Source organism: Lasiodiplodia theobromae (assembly GCF_012971845.1).
Source record: "Lasiodiplodia theobromae strain AM2As chromosome Unknown scaffold_10, whole genome shotgun sequence".
Taxonomy (NCBI): domain Eukaryota; kingdom Fungi; phylum Ascomycota; class Dothideomycetes; order Botryosphaeriales; family Botryosphaeriaceae; genus Lasiodiplodia; species Lasiodiplodia theobromae.
Window position 1 is genome coordinate 510,554 of NW_023336300.1, and position 22,041 is coordinate 532,594.

The 22,041-nt window shown below is 56.4% G+C and overlaps 9 protein-coding genes across 9 annotated transcripts; 4 read left to right on the plus strand and 5 right to left on the minus strand.

Moving 5' to 3' along the window:
• Nucleotides 1–999: 999 nt before the first annotated feature.
• On the minus strand, nucleotides 1,000–2,499 carry LTHEOB_3944 (Stress response protein rds1; the record flags this gene model as incomplete). The annotated part of the gene is made up of 1 exon (XM_035512923.1): nucleotides 1,000–2,499. One exon carries the CDS (start codon nucleotides 2,497–2,499, stop codon nucleotides 1,000–1,002), a length of 1,500 nt encoding a protein of 499 aa, XP_035375337.1.
• A 1,565-nt stretch (nucleotides 2,500–4,064) lies between these two features.
• Nucleotides 4,065–5,790, plus strand: LTHEOB_3945 (MFS transporter; the record flags this gene model as incomplete). Its single annotated transcript, XM_035512924.1, has 3 exons — nucleotides 4,065–4,290; nucleotides 4,340–4,430; nucleotides 4,587–5,790. 3 exons carry the CDS (start codon nucleotides 4,065–4,067, stop codon nucleotides 5,788–5,790), a joined length of 1,521 nt encoding a protein of 506 aa, XP_035375338.1.
• A 717-nt stretch (nucleotides 5,791–6,507) lies between these two features.
• Nucleotides 6,508–7,955, minus strand: LTHEOB_3946 (Fasciclin domain-containing protein; the record flags this gene model as incomplete). Its single annotated transcript, XM_035512925.1, has 3 exons — nucleotides 6,508–6,805; nucleotides 6,857–7,290; nucleotides 7,506–7,955. 3 exons carry the CDS (start codon nucleotides 7,953–7,955, stop codon nucleotides 6,508–6,510), a joined length of 1,182 nt encoding a protein of 393 aa, XP_035375339.1.
• An 806-nt stretch (nucleotides 7,956–8,761) lies between these two features.
• Nucleotides 8,762–10,266, minus strand: LTHEOB_3947 (Cation efflux family protein; the record flags this gene model as incomplete). Its single annotated transcript, XM_035512926.1, has 3 exons — nucleotides 8,762–9,482; nucleotides 9,538–9,887; nucleotides 9,943–10,266. The coding sequence occupies 3 exons, from the start codon at nucleotides 10,264–10,266 to the stop codon at nucleotides 8,762–8,764; spliced, it is 1,395 nt and encodes a 464-aa protein (XP_035375340.1).
• A 311-nt stretch (nucleotides 10,267–10,577) lies between these two features.
• Nucleotides 10,578–11,792, plus strand: LTHEOB_3948 (uncharacterized protein; the record flags this gene model as incomplete). Its single annotated transcript, XM_035512927.1, has 1 exon — nucleotides 10,578–11,792. The coding sequence occupies one exon, from the start codon at nucleotides 10,578–10,580 to the stop codon at nucleotides 11,790–11,792; it is 1,215 nt and encodes a 404-aa protein (XP_035375341.1).
• Nucleotides 11,793–12,865: 1,073 nt separating this feature from the next.
• On the plus strand, nucleotides 12,866–13,940 carry LTHEOB_3949 (Acyl-CoA N-acyltransferase; the record flags this gene model as incomplete). Its single annotated transcript, XM_035512928.1, has 3 exons — nucleotides 12,866–13,099; nucleotides 13,294–13,456; nucleotides 13,627–13,940. 3 exons carry the CDS (start codon nucleotides 12,866–12,868, stop codon nucleotides 13,938–13,940), a joined length of 711 nt encoding a protein of 236 aa, XP_035375342.1.
• A 219-nt stretch (nucleotides 13,941–14,159) lies between these two features.
• LTHEOB_3950 (uncharacterized protein) lies at nucleotides 14,160–16,188 on the minus strand (the record flags this gene model as incomplete). The annotated part of the gene is made up of 2 exons (XM_035512930.1): nucleotides 14,160–15,168; nucleotides 15,227–16,188. 2 exons carry the CDS (start codon nucleotides 16,186–16,188, stop codon nucleotides 14,160–14,162), a joined length of 1,971 nt encoding a protein of 656 aa, XP_035375343.1.
• Nucleotides 16,189–16,934: 746 nt separating this feature from the next.
• Nucleotides 16,935–17,738, plus strand: LTHEOB_3951 (DNA-directed RNA polymerase iii subunit Rpc7; the record flags this gene model as incomplete). Its single annotated transcript, XM_035512931.1, has 2 exons — nucleotides 16,935–17,274; nucleotides 17,377–17,738. 2 exons carry the CDS (start codon nucleotides 16,935–16,937, stop codon nucleotides 17,736–17,738), a joined length of 702 nt encoding a protein of 233 aa, XP_035375344.1.
• A 687-nt stretch (nucleotides 17,739–18,425) lies between these two features.
• Nucleotides 18,426–21,756, minus strand: LTHEOB_3952 (Conserved leucine-rich repeat protein; the record flags this gene model as incomplete). Its single annotated transcript, XM_035512932.1, has 3 exons — nucleotides 18,426–19,901; nucleotides 19,955–21,222; nucleotides 21,273–21,756. 3 exons carry the CDS (start codon nucleotides 21,754–21,756, stop codon nucleotides 18,426–18,428), a joined length of 3,228 nt encoding a protein of 1,075 aa, XP_035375345.1.
• Nucleotides 21,757–22,041: the final 285 nt, after the last annotated feature.

Below are 22,041 nucleotides of genomic sequence, written 5' to 3' on the forward strand. Positions count from 1 at the left end.
ATCTTTCCATGGAGAGCTCGGCGGAGTCTAACATAGAAAGCCCTTTATTTTCCTTCCTCCTGGTCCAAATGGAGATTAATCTCAGCACATAAAGTCAACAGTTCTGCATCTCCTCTCGGCAATTCTAAGGGCTTGGTAAGAAAGTGGTATACGAGTGAGGCAGAAAGAGAAGAGGTGTTGGGATGTAAGTAAAGAAGTGTACTGTGGGTTAGGGAGTAGGATTTAATGTAGTAGATGGAGAGGTGGGCGGGCTTAGCACGATATGTAGATGGGCAGGGATCTGGTATGTAGCATTTTGTGTAGGTGTTAATACCTCTTCTTTTCTTCTGCTTTTATACCAGTGGCCCAATTGGTTTCTGCCGTTGTCAATGGGTCAAGGTCTTGCTTTGACAAAGAGGAATGTATGCTTTTCTATTTCCTCTTTGCCTTCCGCTCTCCTTTGTCCCCGAAGTGAGTTGTCCACGTAGAATGATATGGTATTCCGAGAATATGGTACTCAGAAGTTTAACTCTACACGAATTTGGACGAATGTGGAGAGAAATATTATACTTTCTAAATCAATTCGATAGGCAATATGATAATTACTTGCGAAGGTAGAATTACCTGTATACGAGGGAATTGACTTTAATTATTCTTTAGATAAACATAGTCTTTTTTATGAAATGCATTTCAGTTAAGTCTCTTCACAATTCAAGAGTTGTATGCATAACTGTGAAAGTTAAATTTTGTTCATATCCGAACCTTTACTTCAAATATCCCATAGAAACTCGCAATATCTGCGACGAAGCGCAGGAAAAGGGGCAATATATCGTATTCCTGAGCAAGTGATTCAAAAGGACGAGCATACGAGAACATACACGACGTTATATACATTCATTAAGCTTATCTCGTCACTCCGGCTGCACCTGCTCATACATGGTCGTTTGCCCACTCCACACAATCATCTTCAATGCCAAGTACACGGTACCATTGGCTCCGGCCAAAGACTATGAGAGAGCTTCAACCAGCCTGGTAAATGCCCAGAGCGCGGACGTGGGGGTTAATCATGCTGAGGTTAAACGGCGTGAGATAGAGATCGCTGTCGGTCAGAGCGACGAACATGGTGCCGTTGACGGCAGGGTCGCCCTCGTAGACGTAGCCGGCCGGCTGGTAGGTGAAGCCCTCGTTCGGGCCGGTGACGGTGAGCGGGGTGTAGGTGAGATTGAGCTGGCTGACCCACGCCACGAACGACGGGCCGGTCATGGCGGCGGTGGTGGAAGTGACGTAGCTGTTGTTGGGACCGACGGCCTGGCCGGGCTCGTCCCAGCTCAGGCGGACCTGGCGGCCGGGGAAGCTCAGGGGCTCGCTGCGGTTGCGCGAGATGGCGGGCCCGCAGCCGTAGCCGGTGACGTTGAGGTTGACGCAGCTCTCGTCGTCGTCGATGCGCGAGTTGGATGGGTCGGCGGTGCGGTTGCCGACGACCTCGCCGTCGGCTGTATCGTTGGGAGAGAAGCGGTTGGGGTTGGGCTGGTTGACGATGTGTAGCGCAGGGAAGTTCTGCCAGGCCAGGCGCGTCGTGTTCTCCGGGCACTCTGAGATGTAGGGGGCCAGGTAGGTCCAGGCCCAGGCCTGGGGGATGCCCGTCTCGAACCAGACCGGGTAGGGGTGCAGGCCGAGCATCTGGCGGAACGACATCTGCTGGCGGGCCTCGGTGGCGATGGACTGCGAGAGCAGCTGGCCGACCTCGCGCGAGTCGAGGTGGTTGATGAAGCCCCAGACTCCGGACTCGCCCCACCGCGTCAGCTTCTGGTTGAAGTCGATGTACTCGCGCACCGTCGTGAAGGGGTAGTTGTACGTGCACTGCGGCGCCGCCGTCTCGCCCAGCATGTTGGAGAGGAGCGTGGCGTGGCCCGACTCCTGCTGCGCCATGAAGCTGATCAGGGCGCGGTCCTCGGCTGTCAAGCCGGCGGCGAGGAAGTCTTCGTCGGAAAAGGTGGCCAGGCCGTTGTTGAAGAGGTCGAGCTCGATCCACTCCTGGTACAGGCCGAGCTGGATCGATTCGTAGTCGAAATCCGAGTTCACCATGTAGCGTGGCTCGGTGCCGTTGGTACCAAGACCGCCGGCAGGCACATTAGGGGCCGGAGCAGGCTTCTGAAGCATTCCATCGGAGTTGTAGTAGGTAGCCGTAGGGTTGGGTGGGAGAATGGGGATGGACGCGGCCTCGGTGGATGATGCCATGACAGCACCTGTAGTCGTGGGCGTACCAGAGTAGGGTCCATGGCTCGTATGGCCTGTCAAGACGCTAGAGCGCCTTGGGGGGATAGTCGTAGCCGTCGTGAAGATTGCAGAGATCTGAGAGTCGGGTCCGAAAGAGGTGGCCAAATTGGTGACGGGCTCAGGTGTCTCAGTGGCGTACGGAGCATCGGCATCGGTGTAGCCAGGCACATCAGGCAGTGGAGCTGGGGCCGCAGCGGCCAGGTAGGCCAGAGCAGCGCCCGAAAGGACAGTCTTGAAGAACATCCTGGGAGCGGCAGATGAGGCTCGGTGTGCTTAATGCAGGATTGATTCTACCACGGCAGAGCAGGATAGTTTTATAGTTGGTTTCTGTACGTGACTGACAGTGACACATTACTAAAGATGATGGCATTGAGAGATGGAAAAGTCAACGTTGCTCTGACTTCACCATCTGCCCGAACAGGAACTAGAAGACCGAGACGCTGGCCATTGGTCGGAGAAGCAAAGCTTCGCAAGCTCGTAGACCAGATGGTGGATCAGTGTTGTGGTAATCCAATGAGCGACCATGTCAAAACGCGGGAAGGATCGCGGAGGCGGCACTGCATCGGGAGATTGGAGATGGAGGTGGCTTATTCATAGCCTGAGATTGGGAGCTTGCGAAGTCGGGATGCAAGCTGCGAGAATGGACGCGGTCTCGGGCGGTGACGTTTGGATGACACGCCTAGACCACCCGAGCGTGAAAGCTGCCGTCACCGCTGCCGAGACGGGCGCAATGGATTTGGAAGCCTCAGAACGTACATGCTGATGGATTTTTTGACCCGTCTAGACCGGCCGTCTTTCTCAGCAACGCTGAGTGGCATGGAGATCGTCGGGTGAAATGGTGCGAAGCTCCTTGAGCCGTGCGGCTCCATTGCCGAGCGCCTTTCCCGTCTGTCATATGTCATGACGTATATCTTCCATACATTTTCTTGCTCTGGTATACCATCGTTTTTTCTCTTCATGCTCCTGGCCAAATGAAATCGCAACTGAGCTGACTTGTACTTTTACTCCCGGCATTAAAAACCGGAAGTTTCTTGAGCACTGAAAACAAGTCTTGTCTCCGCAAATGTCTCTTTAAATTCTCGGGACCGTGTCCACCGTTAGTGCTATTCCCTGGCGCTCTAAGAATTTGTTTCCTGCTGAAGCCAAGATCGTCGTTTTCGATGCGTCTTCAACTGATTCCTTCGTTTGGCTCAAAGAGGATGTTGATGAACATGTAAGACGGTATCTTCAATGTGACTCGGCCCTCAACGGTCAAGACTCTGGGAGTAGGTGAGCAATCAATTCTCCCGTGTATGTTCGTTCAAAAGAGCCATGAGTAGGACGGAATGCATTGGCCCACAACCCTGCACTTTTCGTCTACCTTGATCAATAGCTGCGCAGATACTCCGGAGTACACTCCTATAGATCTCTCTACTTACATGCTGTGCCTGTATGAACACGCATATGCAAACACTCGGGCCAAAGCCTTGTGGAACGCAGGCTGGATTCTCACCTCCCAAGTGCATGCCCAGAGATCAAAGACCCACAGCTGGTCACTGATTGGCTGAGAAGGCGGCATGGCAACCGGGTACATGCCGCTTAAGCACGCCGAGCGTTAGCGCCACACGCCCTCCCCGGACTTAGGCCTTTATAACCGCGAGTCGTGAGGGGAGCCGGTTGATGGTGTGCTTTCTGGCTGATCAAATTCCGATAATGCTGCTTTCTTCAGGTGAGACTTTACCCGCGAAGTTCCTTTCATCCCAAAACGCTGTTGCGTGTCTCACTCCTAGGAGCCGAAAAGGCCGTTTCTTTTAAGCTTATCTCACACCATGACGCAAGAGATACCACCAAAAGCCGAGGGCCAAACCTCGACGCCTTCGAGTAGCGATGAGGCTTCGACAACGCCCGCCAAATCTTCGATATGGCGACGCATGTATGGCATAGTCTTTTGGGTCCCACCCAACTGTCGCTGGGACCCTGAAAACCCGCCGAGTTTCTCCATGTCATTGAATTTTCTCTTTGCCTTTGCGGGAGCGTTCACTGTCGCCAATCTGTGTAAGCACTGCCGTTAAAACCCGAAACAACCACTTACATCTCTCTGCAGACTACAACCATCCCATCCTGAACATCTTAGCAGAAGACTTCAATGTCACGTATGAGCAGGTGGCACAGATCCCCACGGTTATGCAAGCCGGGTATGCTGCGGGCCTGCTGTTTCTATGTCCGTTAGCAGATATGGTAAAAAGGAGGCCTTTTGTGACAGGACTGATGTTTTTCACCGCAACCATATGGTGTGTTGTCTCCTCTTGCGCGACCATTGGCTGTCCTATCACTAATTCAGCAACTACCAGGATCGGCTTATGCGTGACAAATTCACTTACCGTTTTCACCGTGCTCTCCTTCATCGTCGGCGCCACAACAGTGACACCGCAGCTCATGCTCCCTCTCGTCGGCGAGCTAGCGCCGCCGCACAAAAAGGGCGTCTCGCTCTCCATCGTAACGTCCGGACTGATGCTCGGCATCCTGCTCGCGCGCGTGCTGTCGGGCACCATCACCGAGTACGTCTCCTGGCGGGACGTCTACTGGATGGCGCTGGGGCTGCAATTCCTCGTCTCTACCCTCCTGTGGGCCTTCATGCCCGACTACCCGTCGACCAATCCCTCGCACACGCTCTCCTACCTCCGCCTGCTCTGGTCCATCGTCACGCTCCTCTTCCGCGAACCCACGCTCCTGCAAGCCTGCCTCATCTCTATCTTCACCTCTGCGACCTTCACCTCCTTCTGGACGACGCTGACGTTCCTGCTCGCGGGCGCGCCGTACCACCTCTCGCCGCTGGTCATCGGCCTCTTCGCGCTCATCGGCATCGGCGCCATGGTCTTCGGCCCGCTCTACGCCCGCCTCATCACCGACCGCTTCGTGCCGTGGTTCAGCGTCGTGCTGGGCGAGCTCATGGCCCTCTCGGGCATCCTGATCGGCACCTACACCGGAACCTTCACCCTCGCGGGGCCCATCCTCCAGGCCTTCCTGTTCGACCTCGGCTTCCAGTCCGCCCAGGTCGCCAACCGCGCCTCCATCTACCAGATCGCGCCCAAGGCCCGCAACAGGGTCAACACCGCCTTCATGGTTTTTACCTTTTGCGGCCAGCTGATGGGGACGGCTGTGGGCAGCGCCGTCTTCCAGCGCCACGGCTGGGTCGCGAGCGGCAGCGTGAGCGTCGGGCTGGTCGGCGTGAGTCTGTGCTTTTGCGCCGTGAGGGGCCCGTGGGAGAAAGGGTGGGTGGGCTGGCATGGCGGCTGGGCCATTCGGCAGCGGAGACCCGACGAGAAGAACGGTGGCGTTGGGCCGGTACAGCAGCAGCAGAGTGGTGGCATTAGTGAGAAGGATGAGGAGAAGGGGAATACGGAGAAGGCGCTGGAAGAGATTGCAGCTGAAGATCAAATAGAGACGAGGTCGAGGGAAGCTGACGAAGACGCCGTCGTCATCGTTAGCAATGGGGAGAGTGATGGGGAGAAGCGGTCCTCAGTCTCGGATAAAAGTGTAACTGTTCGAAAGTAGTGGCTGCAGGAGATGGAAAACGAGGAGGCGAGAATGAATTATCATACTCTTTTTAGATATGTGGACGCATTGGTGGAGTCAGTCTCTAGAAGTGTTTAGAACGTTTTCGTTGGCTTTTGAAGTTTCCGGGGTTCGTGCAACCCCAAAACTTTCTGCTGATAGTTTGGTCACCCGGAAATAGCTGCAGGTTTTATTCATCACTTGAGAACTTACACGGGAGATTACGATATCTCTTTCGCAACCGTGTGCCACTCGTTTGTTTAAGAAGAGACCTCCATGAAACATCTAAATGAAATATTTAGTGCTTGATGAGCAAAACAATCAAGTCGAGTAGATGGAATATGCGACATACGATCAAGTCACTCCTTGACGATCACATCCTATGCACTCCTGAAAGGGGGTATAAGGCACCTGAATTCTGCTATGAGAATAACCCGCTTGGTTCCTTGCTACCTTATAACTTTAAATGTGGTATATCAAAAGTAAGGAATGGGGACTACTCCGAGCATTAGTGATAACCCGCACACGAAGAACCAGAACATCCGCATTTCATCGCATAAAGTCATCAAGCCACAAACTAACGTTGTGAAAAAAACCAGCTCACAGTCCTTCTCCCCCAACTCAATCTTCTTCACCTCCCCCTTCCCTTCCCTTCCATTCCAGCTCGCGCTCCGCTCACCTCATTCGCTACACACCATCACACATCCCTCCCCCCAATCACAACGCCAACACGACTCCACCCAACCCGACGGCCACACCCATCAACCCACCGCTCAGGCCAACACCAGCGGCAGCACCCGAGGCGCTCGCGCTCGCGGCACCACCAGTGCCCGTCGCCGTGCCCGTCGCACCACCACCACCGCCGGTGCCGGTGACGCCGACGGTCGCCGTTGCCGTGGCCACGCCGGAAGTGAAGGGCACGTTGGTCGCGGACGTGGCGCCGGTGTACTGGACGTCTCCGCTGTCGTCGTTCTCGTCGCTGGGGCCGGACGTGGAATTGGAGGGGTTGAGGACGCTGTTGAGCTTGGTTAGTATGAGGAGGGGGAGAAGGGAAAAGGGGATTTACTTGTCGATGACATGCACCACACCGTTCGCCACCAGGATGTCCGGAATGATCACGCGCGCGCCGTTGACGAAGACGTCGCCGTCGTCCAGCACGCGGATCGTCAGGTCGCCGCCGTTGAGCGCCGTGACCGTCTGGTTGCCCTGGAGGTCACTCGAGTACGCGACGGTGCCGTTGACGACGTGGTAGCTGAGCAGGTTCGACAGGTCGTCCGATGACGTGCCGTCGAGCACTGAGCCGATGGCAGCGAATGCGTCGTTGGCCGGCGCGAAGATGGTCACGTCCGGCGTCGTGTCGACCGCCCCGACCAGGCTGGCGTTGGTCAGCGCCCCGACGAGCGCCGTCAGGTTCGTGGCCACGGCCGTCGAGCTGACGTTTGGTGGCAGCGTGAGGACGGTGTCAATGATGTGGATGTAACCGCCGGTGAAGTTGATGTCCTAGTGTTATGCAATTAGCTTGGGTCGTTCAATTAGAGTTCGTGGAAGGCTCAATGGAGCACTCTATCTCCAGAAAGCAACATGTAGGCTTGTCCCATAGATAGTCCAGATGGACATCCGGACGTAATATCTAAATGAATCGAAGATGCTATTCCTTGCAGTTGCGAAGGATGATATCTTTCATGGGTAGGGGGAAGGGAAGGTGAAATACATACACTTCGTCCCAAAGTCAGATTCTGCCGCAGCCCCGAGTAAAAGACGTCGTTACCATCCTCTTTCTCCACCTCAACCCGCTGACCGCCGGTAACATTGGTATACCTAGGGTCGGTCAGGAGAGTGGGGATGAATTGACTGTCCTCAGTGATCTGGCTCGAGCTGTAGCTGCCGTTGAGCACGTGGTAGGTAAGCATGGCTTGGACGAGATCCGGGTCGTTGGTCAGCGCCGCGCCGAGGGGGCTGCTCAACAGCTGCTCGAAGGCATTGTTACTAGGCGCCAGGATGGTGATGTTCCTGGCAGCCGACAACGCGCTCAGGGAGTCAGGGAGCGAGATGTAGTATGACGTTAGATTGGACAGCTCGGGAATGCCGCTGAGTGTGGCATTGAGGTCTTGTGTCTGGGCAAAGGCCATCGAGGCCAATGCCGCAAGGGTGATGTGCTTAAGCATCTTGTATGAAAACGCTCACGACGGAAAAGAGGCTTCACTGGAGAGAGGAGTGGCCGAGGGGATGTGCAGGTATTTAAGGACGAAAACTCTAGGCGTAAGATTCCGCCTTCATGAAGTTAAACTCGAAAAGGGCAATCCGGCAGGGAAGGAAGAGGAGACGACGTCCCCAACAGGCCGCCGAAGGCATCCGCCATCCTACGGCATCATAACGCAACATGTCTAACCATCAGCAGCGAATCGCTGGGCATAGGTAATACCATTCGATGCCCAGCCACGTTTCTGCTGGGCAAAGAGGTGAAGCACGTTGATGTCATGACATGCTAGACTGGTCCAGTTGGAGGGATCGAGTATGAGCCACAAAATTGGCGTGAAGAACCCACGACGGGTCTGTCGGATGTTTGTCAAAGCAGAATGCTCTGTGAATGGCCCGCGGCACGATACGCCCGGCCAAGCGTACAACTAACTTCTTGGCTATCGCGAAACGCAGCTAGACACGCGTCCGCGAGAGGACGTAAGCAGACGATTTTGAGTGATGCCAAGGAAGCGGAAAGGAGGGGCAGCTGCGACTTGCTGCTCGTTAGCGCGACGATCGTGACAGTGACGAAGTTCCCGTCTTGGAGGATTCCAGAAGTCCGGGCCGGAGCAAAGCAGACGCGTGGAGGCGCTTGGCGGAGATTTCTGGAGCCAGTCAGCAGCGTGTGCCATGTGGCTCGGCCCCAAGATGCGGAGAACGGGTGAGGAGCCGTGTTTCAGCTCTGTGACTAATCATATACGCTGGTAAATGTTTCTCGTAATAGTACATCGGCTCAGTCCTTGTCCAAGGTGAGTTGGGTGCTGACTTCCCACTTCTCGCCGCCACGGCCGTAGCCGCCTGCGAGCTTGTTGCGCACAAGACTCTGCACACGGTCTCGCAGCTTGGCCATGTCGTCGAGGCTGCGCACCCGCAGCTTGAAGTTGGCCTGGCACAGCCCGTAGTGAACCTGCCACACCTTTGCATCTTCAATCGACGACACCGCAGGGTCTGCTTCAATCATCCGCAGCAGGCTCTCCAATCCCGGTCCGGAGTAAGACATCATCAATATACGGCCCAGTGTCCAACCGAGGCGCCAGCCCAGCAACATCATGGAAATGGCAATGAAGGCCGTGATGGACCGATCCAACCAGATGTACATCTCAATCGATAGGAGGGGAAGCAGCAGAAGCAGAGTGGAGCATGACAAGGTTAGGAAATGCGAAGGGTTACTAAGCACCGACGGGAGCGAATCCAGGTAGGCAAAGCGGAGCACTTTGCTGATGCGGGCATGGTTCTTCAGGCCAATGGCCGAGATCAGCGTGGCAACGATTGCCGCGAGAGCGGCAGTGTCAACACTGCCTGCCGAGACACGCTCGTGTGCGTGTGGATGATGCGACTCGTGGCCGCCACTGTTCTCCAACGCGTGCTGGAGATTGTGGCTCACCAGGTCGAATCCAGTAAATATAAGAATCACAGCCATAGCAAGGCCGGTCAGTACTTCGAAACGTTCAAATCTGCGCCCACAATGTCAGCTACACCGGTCCAACTGGCGCGAATGCTCGTGCATACCCAAATGGTCGTTTCAAACTTGTCCGTCTCCAGCATTCAAAATTACTGCCAATATCGGCAATGCAGCATACCGTTGCGCCCACAAAGTCGTAAAACATCAAATGCGACAGCGCCGTCATGGCGGTCGAACCCTGTGCGCTGTATTTGACGTAGCCGCCGATGAGCAGGTGGCAGACACACCACAGGCTGCGCATCTTTTGTTCAGTCGTCATGCTACTCCGAATCTCAGACCAATTGGGTAAAGGCAGCGATGCGGGGACCTGTAAAGGTGCGCGGGGTGCGGGCTCGAGGAATATCTGGTGCGAGATGCTGCTATGCTTGTATTTGTGGCCACGACGCCGGCCAATATCCTGTTGCGCGTGTCAGCTCGGCCGACGATTCGTCTTGACGGCTGCTTCAACATACCGACTTCGCGGGCGGCTTGCCCACGACATACTGCTGCGGCTGGAAGTTGAACGGGTTCCTCGGCGCTTCAGACGAGGCCGTCTGCGGGGTAGAGACCTCGGAATTGGCCGTCATCTGTGGCGTGTAGTATGCGGAATTGGGCGTGTGCGGGCTGAGATTGGCGGACGAGGGGCTCAAGCTCTGGGATGGGAAAGTGGCAGACATGGGCGACAGGGCATCGCGATCCAGCTGGTCGTCCGGTAGTCCCAAGCCAACTGGCCGTTGATCCTCAGGAGGGGGAGTAGGCGTCCGCGGCGGGACTGGGATCGGCATGTCGGACGCCATGGTCGACTAGCAGAGCGGTGAGCTTTGCGGCGGCAGTGGTGGAGAAGTTGAGAGCACCGGGCTCAGGGCGCGCGGTGGGCTGCGGAGGAGCAGTTGGCGATGGGCGCGGCCCCTGGCCCAGGCCTGACTCGCATTAGGCGCGGCGATCAACGTTTGGCGCGGCAGGCCTAAGAGCCGCGCGCGACGGCAAGCAGCCCTTCCATCTGCGAGCACCTTCTCTCCGCAATCTCTGCCTCAATGCAAACCCCAGAGCTCAACTGCCAAAATGCGCCCCGGTGCTGCATGCCGAGCCTGAGGTAAGAGCATGGGAGATGGCCCACAATGCGGGAGCATCGCCCACCCCCGGCGGCCCGCTCCACCATGAGCCTGCCGCCAGCTCCTCGACCGCCAACCTCGCCCGAACACTCAGCGACCCCCCTAAGCGCCGCCTCTCGAGCGCCCACAAGCGGAGCGTGTCGGCAAACATCCTGTCGAAGCTGCCATTCCTGCGCAACTCGCCCGACGATCGGCCTGCTGCGCATGTCGCCCTCAGCAGCAAGGAGGACCGTGACGACGGGTCGCTGAGCTTGGGAACGAAGCGCAGCGGCGGGTCCATGGCCCTCGCCCACGCTGTGCGACAGAGCGCCGTCAACACCACCTCCACCACCAGCGGCGGCCGCCGACGCCGCGGCTCCCTGCGAAAGACCGCCATTCTCGGTACGCGCCAGCGCACCGCGCCCAAGATTGACCCCAGACAACAGCACCTCGACACCATGGCTTCAGGAACACAGAAACCACCAATCTCGCCCAACCAGCATCCCGCGAGCCTCGCTCCCCGTCCCTTCACCTACGCAAACCCCTCCGCTACCTCCTCGTCCGACAGCGGCTGGAGCGGTGGCTCCTCGTCGGCCCCAGCCCCGAGTATGCCGCCCGACAACACCAATTCCTCCGCCAGAGCGCCGCGTTCGGGCGTGCTGGCCTCGCCCATCTCTAGTCCTGTCACTAGCCCGGGCGCGAACCCCTACGCCAGCACCACCGATGACGACAATGACTCGGTCGCCTTCCGCCGCCCCTCCTCCCCGGGCGGCAGTGGCAGCGGCCACCTGTCACCGAGCTACTTCCCGATGCAGTCGCTGAGCAGCAGTAGCCTCCTCCAGCAGCGCCGCCGCAGCGCCGTCAAGACGAACTCGTCGACCACACGCCATTCGTCGCCGCTGTCGCTGCCGCCAGCCACCACCACCTTCGACCTCGTCGACGAATGGGACTACAGCGAGACGGAGTGGTGGGGCTGGGTCGTGTTGATCGTCACATGGATTGTCTTCGTCGTCGGCATGGGCAGCTGCCTTGAGGTGTGGAGCTGGGCCTGGGATGTCGGCGAGACTCCCTACGCCCCGCCCGAGCTGGAAGATGACCCTACCTTGCCCATTGTCGGCTATTATCCCGCCTTGATGGTTCTCACCGCCGTGATGGCGTGGGTTTGGGTTGTGGTTGCTTGGGTGGGCATGAAGTACTTCAGGCACGCCAAGGTGGTTGGGGACGATGGTTGAAGAAGCTTTGAGTTCGTCTGACTCTGTTTCGCTTGGGGATGGAAAAGATGTCAGGCGCCAATGGAACGAAGGCACGTTTGGATCGGCGGTCATAAGCCGAGACAAACGATTGAATTGAGATACCCCAATAGCACGGCTCGAAGGAAGCCGCAAATGAACGTTTGAATTTCATTTATTACAAAGTGGCTCCTGCCTGACGCTTTAGGCACGGCGTCAAGTCTCGAGTCACGATCAATTATCATTTCTAGTTCTGATAAGACAATTTTCTGCGAATATACGCCGGTGTGAAAGAGGTCAATGTCATGGCTCAGACCTCCTCTAAATCCCGCTCAGGGTCTGTGTCAGCTAATGCGTTGGCAGTGATGTGGCACAGCGGAACGACCTAGTACCTGGGGGGATGTATCTGGGTATCGATTTTCTCACTGGATGTGCCAATTGGCGCGCTCGGTGGACATGCCAAAATTTCACGATCGCCATTTCGACGAGGGTTATGTCATGGCCTCACCGCCTGGAGTGAGTTTTTCACCTAGCAAACATTTCCAAGTCATCGAGGTCTGCGATTAATCTAGGTATCTGGACTCTCATTTCCTAGTGTATCAGTTTGATATGCACGATGCCGTTTACAACATTTACTACTATGCTCAACAAATACCATCGCACCGGAGAATAAAATCAAAAACCCTCTGTTGGGCGGCCCTGAATCGTCGAGTTCTCCGCTATTTCCCCACAACAGTGCACGAGGTGCTAGCAGATCATTCGTGCCCACTGGGGCGGGACGCCGTCCCTGCAGGAACCCTTTAAGCCATCATGCTCGTGACCATGCGGCTCTATACGTTTTCTAAGTTGCCCCTTGTGCTTGGTCTGGGTCATCACCTTCATCCCTATATAATATCATTCTTTCATTGGTAATTGAGCTTCCTCTACAAATTACTATTTTTTCGTCCCATTCAAGAACCATAACCGTTTGTTAGGAAGAAAGTGAAAGAGCAGTACAACAGGAAACAAGCATCCAAAACGTACCTTCTCAATCGTGCTATCTTAATCCAAAATACCCCCCAAAAAAGATGGCACCAATGCTCCAGCTCTCCCGCGCCACCGAGGCCGATATCGACGCATTTATTGACCCTATCTATGCCGCATTCGAGGGTGTAGACATTCGCACTATGTTCTTTGGCCATGACACACCTGCCAGCCGGGAAAGCACCAAAGCCCGCATTGCGGGGTGGATGCGTGAGGGTAATCAGAACGTTTGGCTCAAGGTCGTCGAGCAGGAGACGGGCCGGATTGTTAGTGGAAGTTGGTGGATGGTGAGCCTCCTTTTCTCTCTGTCTCTTTGTGGCCCCTTCAATATATAGGCTTCCTCCTCCTGCCCAACTACAGTCCATTTCAGAAGCAAGCAGTTGAAAGACCGGAACATCAAAAGCAAACAGGAGTTCTAGGCACGAATAAATACATCAAGAGAAAGCAATGCATCGATGCCGAACTGACCACCCGCCCACAGATCTACCCCCACTGGACCCCCAATCCCGACATCACCCCCGAGACCGCAGCGGCGGCCGTCAGCCTCGACTTCCTTGAAGGTGACGACCGCACCATGACCGAAGACCTCATGCGCGACTGGGTAGCTCGACGCGTGCGACACATGTACGGACACCCGCACATCCGTAAGTGCAAGAAATAGTCCTCCCAAACGTTCTCACCCTCATCCTCCAATCTCCACTCCCAAACCCATGCCCCCCCGTGCCCCCCCATCTCATCCCTTGACCCCCACCACCAACGCACTCACCCCACAACCGACCACAACCGACCGCAACCAACAACTGACACCGAACAGTCCTCGCCCTCCTCTTCACTGCGCCCGACGCGCAGCGCCTCGGCGCCGGCTCGATGCAGGTGCAGTGGGGCACGGCGCTGGCCGACCAGCTGCTGGTGCCGTGGTACGTCGAGGCGACGCCGGCGGGCCACCGGCTGTACGCCGCCAACGGCGCCGCCGACGTCGAGAAGGTGCAGACCGAGGCGCGGCCGCGAGACGCGAAGAAGAAGGCGTCGGATGGCAGGGACGTGTGGGTGTGCGAGTACACGCTGATGAAGAGGGAGCCGCGGAGGACGGCGGTGGAGAGGGAGGCGAGGGCTGTGGTGAAGAACTGAGAGATGATGTAAGGAAAAGCAAGAGAGAAAGAGGGAGAAGAGTGGTTTGGGGGTCAAAGAAACTTTCCAAAGCTTGGGATAGGTTATGAGGTTGGTAGTTTTTTCGAAAAGAAAAAATAATTTCAAGCTTGCCAGTATGCTATCTCCTTCTCAAGAGCTATCTTTTTTTTTCATCACGTCATAAGAATCCCTCCGCAATTGCATTGAATCCACAACCCACTATAACTCCAATGTTCCGATCCGTCCTCCAACGTCTCCACCCCTGCCCCAAACGCCCTCGCTCACCCTTCCCCTGAGCATCTCAAGCAAACCATCTCTGCCAGGCACCTCCTCGGCTGAGCTTTGCTCCAACCTCTTCAGCAATGTCTGCAAGACATCGAACTTCCTTGACGCAACCTGGTACGCTGCGTTCTCCGCGTCACCCCTGCCACCAACCAGATTGGAGAACGACGGGGCCGGCCGCAGCATGTATGGTACGACAGGGTTTCCGGGTCGGAGTAAGGTTGCGAGACCGTTCGAGGGGAAGTCGGATGGCGCAGCGGACGGGAAGGATTCGGTGGACCATGAGGCGGTGACGAGCGCGTTGATGAAGTTGAGCGACGCGAGGGCCGTGTCCTTGAGAGCGACAGTCTCGGCGAGCTGGACGAGATCGGTCCAGAAAGACGAGTTGTGCTGCGTAAAGAGCGCGCAGAGGGCACGTGCAGCGGACCGCTCGGCGGTAAGACGTTCGGGGAAGGTGGCGCTGGTGCGGGACGGTGCGGTTGGTGCCGGGAAAACGAGGTCCTTGGTGGGATCTTCCGGTCCGTGGAAGATAGTTGCAAGAGTATGAAGGGCGTCGGGGTTGGTGGAACGGGAGCCGGGGATGAGGGAGAGAGGAGAAGAGGCCCAGATGGCGGTGGAGTCGGCAAGGAGAGTAGTCCGCGGCAGCGAGGCGAGGACATGAAGGTCGTGACGGGGCGATTCCCCGTGGACCCATTGGGCAGGCTTCATAGTGCCAAAGACATTCATGAGGCGACGAAGTGTCGTAGCCTTAACCTCACTCGATTCGAAGTCTGTGGGGTAAGTCGACGCATATGTCGCCAAATAGTTTGCAGCTGGACCGTAAAGGTAGGAGATTTCGAACGACTCGTGAGCAGTGGGGTTGAGGAAGAAGCTCAGAGTTCTGTCATGTAGCTTGCGTGACTTAAGGTAATCGAGCGCGTTTGACTCGTGATGAGATGCAGTATGCCTGTAGCTACGCAGTCAGCTTTCCTCCAATCACAGATCACGAGCTTACTGGTACCTACTTGGATGGTTGGTTGCACGTCTTCAAGAGATCCGAGAAGAACTCCATGAGACTTATGTGCATCAGAATGTCTCCATCGTAGTCAACGATGTGCAGGGATATGAAGTCCAGGAGGCCAGGGGACTTCAGTCCATAGTTCTGCTCGATCTCTGGATGGTGCGAGCGTGTAATAGCTTCCCAGCTGAGCGCGCCGACCTTTGGAAGCCACGACATCAAGCGAGCTTGAGCAACTGTCTTTTGAGATCTGCTGAGGTCAGGAATGCCATGAGTGACGCTTTTGCCACCGCAAAGACAGAAGAAAAGCGTGTAGACATCTCTATCACCAAAGACGCGTTTCCATACGAACCCAGTGCCGTGGGTCGCACTCGTACCTGAAGCTGGCTCATCTACTGCTACGTGAGGGTTGCTGCTGCTCATGGAATCTGGGGCAGATTCGATTCCCATAACGTCGGCAGGATCCCGGTCGACTTTGAGAAGTTCATATAAGACGTTGCCGGCCCTCTCTGCAGTGCCGATGTCGTCGGTTGCAAGCCACAGGGTGATCAAGCGGGAGATGACGTTCGGGATACTGGCAATGTACTCAGCATGTCGTACATCCTTAGCTGCCTTTTCCAGGGTCTGCAGTGCTAGTGCATGGTACGGCGTAGCTGCCAAGACCAAAGCGCCTGCGAACTCGATGGGCGGATCCAGTGACCTGATAGTGTCAAAGTCGAATCCAGCGCCGAGCTTGGTCACCAGTTGAATGACTGGGGTAGGGTCTTGTTGGAGCACGCTGAAAAGGCGCGTCATTTGAGAGAGGAGCTCATAGGCCGTCTTGGAGTCCAAGGAGTTTGAAGTCGCAAGAGGTTCCACGGCGTCAAATAGTGAGGCATCGAGCGGGAGGGACGGGTGCTGCTGAACTTGTTTCAAGTGCTGTGTGAGCTGCTCGATGGCCTGGGCGGCGGCATCTTGCTGTTCGGACATGGCTGCCTTCCAGGTGCGGGAAGATGGGTTCGCGTAGACGCGGCTGTAGACGTGGACGGGGGCGATGGTGCCTGCGGCTTCAGAATGATGCGCTCGTGAGATTTTATGGCGCGGCAACGAGTCCCATACTCTTTCGAGAGCTCGGCGTCCTTCTCCCGCGACGTGAGCAGCTTCTCTTGGCCGTGTCGTGCGTGCAGGTGATGGCGGGGATAGGCGAGACTGCGCGCTTGGTCGGGTGGCGGGGCAGCGTTCCCCACCAGCCTGCGCAAAGCCAGGGTCCGGCTTCTGACTCTTGCGCCGATTCACTTTTTTGCCCGCCGCACCTCCGACTATCACGATCGACGGTTGCGACCATGCTCAACACCTTATACCGACCCTTCCCAGCAACTATTGCCCGACCCTCGCTGTTCCTCGACCGGTAGCACGTCTCGACCGCTTCTTCCAACTACGAGTAGCCCTTTTCACTCTCTATACCATGGCTGGCAGACCTTGGCCTGGCATCCACAGTCGCAGCAACGGACACGGAAAGATTGCAGGCGTCGACGTGCCGTGGGAATACGATGCGGAACTCAAGATCGACACCAAGCCCTCTGAGCTCTTTCCCGTAAGTTCAGCTCTGTTGCCCTTCAATCCAGCAAACATGACCCGCGCGTGCCACGGGCCCTTCACTTCAATACCTATTCTTACTTCACTACTTCACTTGTGCTACGTCATGCTCCCGCGCACTCCCCTTCAACCCTCTCGTCATGAACCTTCCCGCGCACTGGTTCTGGGGCGGCAAATCCTACAGCGACGACGAACTTTCTGAGCTCCTCCGAATAACCCGCTTCCAGCCAAACCCGCCCCCCATCGCACCTCCGCCCCGGCGCGACGAGAAAATAGCTGTTGCGCGGTACCGTGCACTACGCGAACGTATCCACGAGGGCCCGCTGTACACTGTCCTTGGCGACCACTCGCGCGTCAGCAAGCGCGGCGCCGTCGCCTCGTCCGCCGTCGTGGTCGACCCCTTCGAAGGCATGCCCACCTACGGCCAGAAGTACAAGAAGCAGCGCCGCAAGATTCCGCGCCTGGATACCAGACCTTACAGTATGCCACCCAGCTCCAAACTAACACCAATTGAAAGGCGGAGGTTGGTGGATTCCTTTAGGCGTTGATGGCTAACAAACTCGTGTTGTTTGTGGCGGACAGTAATGCGTTTTTTCCCCGAAGAGCTCTGGACGACGCTCGATCCTACGACCAAACCCGGCGCCAATGCCGCCGCCCTCAAGAAGCGCCGCAAGATGCTCAAGATTGCTCTATCCACTAAGCTCACCCGCCTCGAGGAGCTCGAAGGCGAGGACGGTGAGGGCCTGGGTCGCGACGACGACGAAGACCTTGACAAGGACGAGGATGAGGACACTGGTCCGCATGAAGAAGAGGAGCAGGACGACGACTTCGAAGAGGACGAAGACGATGACGACGATTACAACGCCGAGAACTACTTCGATAACGGCGAGGACGATGAATATGGCGATGAGGGCGGTGGTGGAGGAGATGACTACGATTTTTAAAACCGAGGGCTGAAAGAGAGGTCTTTCAGCTTGAACAAAAGGCCGTACCACGGCATTTGTTCGTCTGTTTGAATCTGGCATTTTTGCACGCATACAAAGCGCCATAATCTCGAAAAAGCGGGCCTGGCGAACGTCGGAGTTCTGTGTATGGATTGGGATTGGGATTGCTCATGGCTTTCTCATTTTTTTTTCTCTTTGGTAGAACGGATAATCCCTGGTGTTCAAAGGCATAGGATACTCTCCCACGCTGGAATTAAAGGAGCACATTGAGTGCATATAAGAAACTTCATTTATAGCAAATCAGCCACGATGATCACTACCACAATGCATCAAAGATGGAAAATCCTCGGTACGTGAGAAGCTCGAGCTGATTACAAAATACAAGATGTCTATGTATGTTTTACAGTTATCCCTTACCCATACCCCTCTTCTACTTGCAAATTAGATACAGAAAGACAAAACAACCAAGAAGTATATGCCTTGAATAGCAATAATACAGTAGTAATAAACACACAAAACCCTCTGGACCTCACGCCCTTCCCCTCCGTCTATCCACCCAATTGCGAACCCTCCCAACCGTTAAAAACCGTTCATTCCAACCCACCCATCCATCGATGACCATCCACCAATCAGCTCTCAAAAAGGGAAAAAAGGAGGATGCCGAATTTCTACCCTTCCTCATCTCATCTAAAACGTCTCTTCTTCCCACGGCACATCCTCCTTCTCACCGGGAAGCTCCTCCTGCGACGCCGGAATCTTGCCCCTCAACCATGCCATCACAGCCTCCGTGCCGCGCTTCAGGGTCGCGTAGTTGGGCACGCGGAACGTGTTACCCTCGATCTCGAGGCTCTTCAAGCCCTTGTCCCACAGCAGGCCGACCTCGGGCGGGATGCGGCCGATGCTGTTGTTGGAGAGGCCGACAACCTGCAGGCCGTCGAGCGCCTGCACTGATATCTCCTCGATGCTGTTGTCGCTGGCGAGCAGGGTCGTCAGTTCTGGGAAGCGGGTCCGCAGGATGGGCAAGGTGCCCGCGATGCGGTTGGCCGAGACGTTGAGCGTGTGCAGCCGCGGCGCGTCCAGGTTGGCGGTGAGGAAGTCGAGCGAGGACAGGTTGTTGGCGGTCAGGCGCAGGTCGCGCAGCGCGGGGAGCGAGACTTCATCGGTGAAGGTGGTGGTCAGGCGGTTGTTGGAGAGATCCAGCAGCGTGATGTTGGTGGCGAGCGAAACGGCATCCGGGATGTAAGTGAACAAGTTGTGATGCAGGATGAGCTGGCGGCAGTCGGAGGCGACGGGGGTGAATTCTTCTTCGTCGAGTTCAGGGAGAGATTTGGAGGAAAGGTCGAGGATGCCGTTTGGCTTCAGAGTCCACATGCTGTCGGTTGGAATAATCCCGTTACCGCTCTCGACATCATTGCCCGCCTCAGCCGGATCGTCGCCCTCAGGGGCAGTCGGATTATGGCGCATCTTCAAGTCCCTCTTTAGATCCTCAGCGTTCATGGTTAGGAATTTGCGCTCCCGTAGAGGGTTCGCTGCCAGTGTTAGCATATCAAGGCTGTCCATCAGGGCGATCTCAGGCTCGATCTTTGTGATGTTGTTGCCGTTGAAATTGGCTTGCTTAAGGCTCTTCAGTGACGTGAAGCCCGTGGGAAACTCGGATAGTTTGTTCTCTTCCACCAACAGAGTCAAGAGGTTAGTCCACCCAGTCAAATCTGGCAGCGTCTCGATGCGGTTGATTGATAAATTCAAAGACTTCAATGCCGGCATGGATAAGGTGGATGGACCCAGGGAAGTAAGAGCGTTGCCAGCTAGGTCGAGAGTCTGCAAGCGTGGCATTTCCGTTACACTATCCGGGAAGAAGGCGCCACGGAGGGCATTCTTAGATGCGAAGAGTTCCGCAAGAGGTAAAGCTGCTAGTATCTCCATAGGAAGAGACGACATTCCGTTGGTGTTGACGTTGAGAACTCGAAGGTTGGCGAGCTCCCGCAGAGCATCTGGCAGACGAGAAATCCTGTTACCTTGAAGCTCGAGAACTTCAAGGCTGGCCAGAGAGCTGATCGACTCAGGGAGGTCTCCCTCCAAATCGTTCTCGGCTAGCCTAAGCTCGCGCAAAGATCCAATCTGGGAAATTATCTCGAAGGAATCATTGCGAAGGCGATTTCGCGACTACCTAGGGGTCAATGTAACTCGTCTTAATGAACCACAGCAACAAAACTTACCAAATTCAGGATTGTCAGTCTCTCTAATCTCCTCAGACCAATGGGAAGCTCCTTCATGATATTTCCATGAAGGTCAAGCATTTCCAGGCCGCCAAATTGCGGTCCTGTCGCATCCATATCCTCAGCAGCCTCCTCAGGATCAATGTCTGGGAACAAGTCCTCTGAAAGCTTCTCAATGTCGTTATCTGCAGCAATGAAGCGGACGAGATCGACAGACTCGGACCACTCGATTCCTGCATCAGGATTATATTCGTACATGGCCATGACTTCCTTTGGAATTTCACTCAAACCCATGTTTGCAATGTTGAGGCGGCCGTCTGATCGGGCAGTATCGATCCGCTTCCTAATCACCGCTTCTCCGCCCTTTGGCATTTGGTTGAAGGGGTCCTCAAATGCATCATAGTCGGAACCCCCAACAGGTATGTCGTTTGTGACTGGTGTAGTTGGTTTTGTTTGCGCAGTCTTACGCGCCGCCTTTGCTTTTGCTATTTGCTCTCTCAGTGCGGTGGAAGAGCTCTTAACCTTTGATGAGGGATCGGATGCCTCTTCTTTTGCCGGTGCCTTCCTAGCCGAAGTAGCTGGACGGCTTGGCAATGCTCGCTCTATCTCCGGCTCAGGAGCATCAACTGGAGAAGGAGGGCTATCATCTGAGTTAGTTGCAATAGGCGGGCGGGTTCTAGGCAGCTTCCCGATGGTAGCCGTGCTAGAGCCAAGCGGGGTCCTCGACACCCGCGCGCTGGGGCTTCCGATATCAAGGGAGTCCTTGAACTGATTGGGACTTCTGAGGCCAACAGGACTCATGAGACCTACAGGGCTCATGAGGTTTGCCTCTGACCCAGAGTCTTGCTCGAACGCTGGCGAAGACATTGGCTGACTATCACTACTAGCAGCAGGAGACATTGGCGCTGCACTTGCGCTTCGTCTGCCTGGAGTGCCATAGGCCGGAACCTGATTCTGCGAACTACGTGTGGTACTCGAAGCACGCGACATGCTACTCGGAGGCCTTATGGTAGGGGTAGTCGGCCTTTGACTACTGCTCCTGAAGGCGCCAGCAGTACGCGAAGCAGGCCTCGATGCTCTAGAGCTCATTGCGGAGGCAGGTCGCATCGGAGGGCCCATGGGGCTTGTTGGATTGGGGAACCAGCTGGTAGAGCGTGAGGAGGGCGAACCAGGCTCCGCCATGATACGGGACAAGCTCTCGAGAGTGCGCTCAGTCAGCGAGGGTTCGCGCTTTGTGGATCCGCCTTCCTGCTTAGCTCCGGGCTGCTCTACAATAGTGTCAGGCTCATCTGCAATGCAAGGGGTGTTCTGGACTTACCGCGGGGCTGCCCCTCGTCGAGGCCAAAGTCAAATTCGCCGCTGTGGACGTCGCGATGACTTAGCCTCGACGAGGCGCGGAAGCCGTCCAAGTCGCCCAACACGTCGTCTTCATGTTCTACATTCGTGCGGTGGACCGCGGATAGGGCGGGGCGCTGGATCCGCGACCGCGCCTGACGCGACGCCGGCCGCCCAATTGGTCTCTTGAAGATATCGTCATCCTTTCTCGCGACAGGCCTCGCAGGAATGCCGGTACCGACGCTCGGACGGGGTGTGGACGAGGCGCGGGGGCTGGCAGCGGCGCGCAGGGAAGAGTTGGATGCCCGAGGGCGCAAACGCTCAGAGGGCGCTGGGCTGACGGATGCGCGGCCTGGCCGCTGCGAGGGGACGGGCAAGCTGGAGGGCTTCGGTATACTCGACGGGCGCGGGATTCCGGAGGGCCGGGGGATGCCTGAGGGCCGCGGGAGGCGCGACGAGGAGTCCATTGGAGTTGGGCGACCGATCCGGGAAGGGCTGGGTTGCTGGCGGTAGCACGGGCGCGGTGTGAAGAACAGCGTGTGGAGGATCTGGAGCTTGTTGGCCGGGCCGTCGCCGTCACCGCCGGCAGCCGAGCAAGCAGGCGTGGCAGGGCTGTGGAGACGCGCGCTGTTGTCTTGGGGCTCCAGCACATGCAGCGGGAGAGAGCTAGCTGCCGCTAGAACAGCACGCCAATGGCTGGCTCCTCCACCGGCGGCCAGCGTGGCTGGCCAGCACCCAACCGCCTCTCCGCT